The 2,734-nt window shown below is 48.7% G+C and overlaps 1 protein-coding gene across 1 annotated transcript in view; it reads right to left on the bottom strand.

Moving 5' to 3' along the window:
- STMN2 (stathmin 2) overlaps positions 1-734 on the bottom strand; it is a 41,487-nt gene extending 40,753 nt beyond the window's left edge. The window contains exon 1 of the mRNA XM_026842841.1: positions 476-734. Within this exon, the coding sequence (XP_026698642.1) occupies positions 476-494 (19 nt within the window). The 5' untranslated portion in view covers positions 495-734. The remainder of the gene's footprint in view (positions 1-475) is intronic.
- Between the last annotated feature and the right edge of the window lie 2,000 nt (positions 735-2,734).

Genomic DNA, 2,734 nt, shown 5'->3' with positions numbered 1-2,734 from the left:
CCTGCTGGGTGCGCTCGGCGGTGCTTTTCCTCCTTCCCTCTTTTCTTCGGCTCCCCACGCGGTTCGCGGAGGGGAGAGCTGGCGACGGGGGCGCGGGGTGGGGCATATTTATAGCGGGGGTAACTTTGCGGTTCGTTTTATCTTTTTTTTTTTTTTTTTAAATAAAATCCATAATACCCATATTCACCTTTAAAATAATGAAAGCCGTTTCAGAATTAGGCTGAGCTCGTGTGCCCACTTCACCCATCAGTAAATAATCTGATCTCAGGTTAGGACGTTAAAAGAGCCCCGGGATCCCACACCTCCTCTCTTTTTGCTTTCTTTTTTTCTGATCAAAGAAATTAAAAATATGTTTAGCGTCGTCTTGATTTTTTCCTAAGCTCCGGGGACCTGAGAAGAGCACTCAGTGCTGGTAGCGGTCCTAGGAAATAGTGACCATCGTACTGGATGAAGAAAAAGAGATGCAGTTTCTTACCCATTGCTGTTTTAGCCATGGTGGGATGTGCAGGCTCTCAGAGGTGCTGAAGGCAAAGGGGTCCAGCTACAGCAGTGGAGAGAGGGAGAGAAGACTGAATAAGGCACTGAGTCAGCAGAGTGGGGCTGTGCAAGAGAAGGAGCAAGAGGCAGGAGCCCATGAATAATTATCACTCCTCTACCCAAGCAGATTGGCTCTAGAGGTCCCCTGACATGACTCCTGCAGAGCCAGAATCTCCAGGCATTAAATATTGATCCACCAATGGTGCTGGAGTACAAAGTGCCAGAATGCAGTTTGAAATGGAAATCAGTCCTTGAATGCCTCTCCCCCCTCGGTCTGGCTTTAGTAGTACATTCCATGTCAAATGTTTTATGTCTTACATGAAAAAATCCTATTGGTGTTGAAGGCTCTGCTGTTGCTACCTGTAAAACATGCACAAATTCAAAAAAAAAAAAAAAAAAAAAAAAAAAAAAAAAAAAAAAAGGACCAATGGCAGGGATTTTTTAAACCATTTCAGTAAAACAGCTGCTCAGGTTATTTTTATGTCTACATCTCATTTCCTACAAATGTATACAGATAACTATATACAATTGTTTTATACTGAATGTTTCTGCATTTCAGTATTTGTTTTAGTGTCCTCAGACCTAATCCTGGACAACTTGAACTCTGCTAAGACTTGGGGAAAGTCAGCTGGACCCGCTCTCCCTCTCAAAGGGCTCTGGAAGGCCAAAACCAGGATAAATGTGAAAAGAAGTCAATAAGCCCTTCCCTGATGTACTTTAACAAAAGCCACAAGGAAGCTGCAAGCTTGATTCACTTGATAAAGGGTGCAGAATGGGACCTCCTATAATTATTACATGAAAGGTGGTGGATACATTCTAAGGATTCTCTACATTTATTTTAAGGATTCTCTATCCCCAGCAAGAGGAAAGCCAGTGGCATGACTGACAGCCACTAAACAAATGAGGATGGCTAATTGAAATTCTTGCTATAAACATGGCAGTGATGGGATCTACTTGTACACCTCCTAGGGTGTGAAGCAGTTGCTGGCCTAGAGGAGACAGTATCCAAGATGGTGGAACAAAGAAGATGACACTCCATCTTTATACTACCTTCTCATCCTTACAGTGTCCATCTGGAGCGCATTTGCCCCTCCCAGGGGAAAACTGGCCTTATTGTCAAAAGCTTGCAGTGATAGACTCCTACACTGCTGCAGCCAGACAGGGCATAGGGCAAATTTTCAGCTTAACATTTGGAGGACACTCCAAACCCCTCGTGGAGTTATTTCATGGTGTGTATGGGTGGGTGAAAAAAGTAGGAGAGTGGGCAGAGGTCTCCAGGGTGGACCCATGTCCTCCCAGAGCAGGCAGGGCGTTGGCACCCTTCTCCTTGCTTCAGTGGTGCCTTTTGCAGCTGCACAGTGTGCAGTGTGCTGTCACTGTCGTGCTCTTCCTCTCTGTGTGCTTCCCTAGAACGGGTAATGGAGGATTATGCTTGTCGAGCTTCCTTGAGGTCAGTAAACAACATCTTTGAGTAAAGCAGGGCCTAGGGTGTGAGTCTGAGGCCAGTTTTCTCTTCTGAGTCGTTCTTGACAATTTCCAAATTGCAGGAACTAGGTTTTTTTGTTGTTGTTATTGTGTGTGTGTGTGTTTTTTTTTCTTTAAATAATAATAGTAAAGTCTGGAGGTGAATTTGAGGAGAGAAAAACCCCCAAACTGTACTGCGTGCAGAGAGACGTGTGTGATTCACCCCGCGTGTGCGCTGGCACAGCACGGCAGATGCTGCGATGGCTCCCTGCTGAGGCAGCTCTTTGGCAGGAGGGGGGTGAGGCGGGTTTGCTGGGATGCAGGGGGTGATCTGGCTTCCTGGAAGGCCCTGCCCTCACGGAGCGCGGGCAGGCGGCCGTCCTGGGGGCTCTGCCGCCTTTTGGGGTGAAACACTTCTGGGCCTTCAGCTGGGTGGCTGCATGCGGGGTAGGGTGAGCAGGAGACGGAGATCTAATTGTGCCGGGATGTCTGTAGTGAGAGTAGCTTATCCCTGAACGGAAACGGTGAGAAACGACCAAGTGCTGTACATACAAGAGCAGAGGGCGAGGGACGCCTCACAGGGCTGGGTAGCCTCGCCCTAACCGAAAGACAGCCCCCCGGCCCCCAGTACCCCGGCGAGGCTGGCACTACCCAGGCCTCAGGCGGGTGCATGCCGGGGTGAGGGGGCTGGCTCGGCGGGGCAGCGGGCGGAGAGTCCCGCCCAGCCTAGCTC

Source organism: Athene cunicularia (assembly GCF_003259725.1).
Source record: "Athene cunicularia isolate RWA chromosome 2 unlocalized genomic scaffold, athCun1 chr2_part1, whole genome shotgun sequence".
NCBI lineage: Eukaryota > Metazoa > Chordata > Aves > Strigiformes > Strigidae > Athene > Athene cunicularia.
This window is presented reverse-complemented; position numbering and strand designations above follow the sequence as displayed.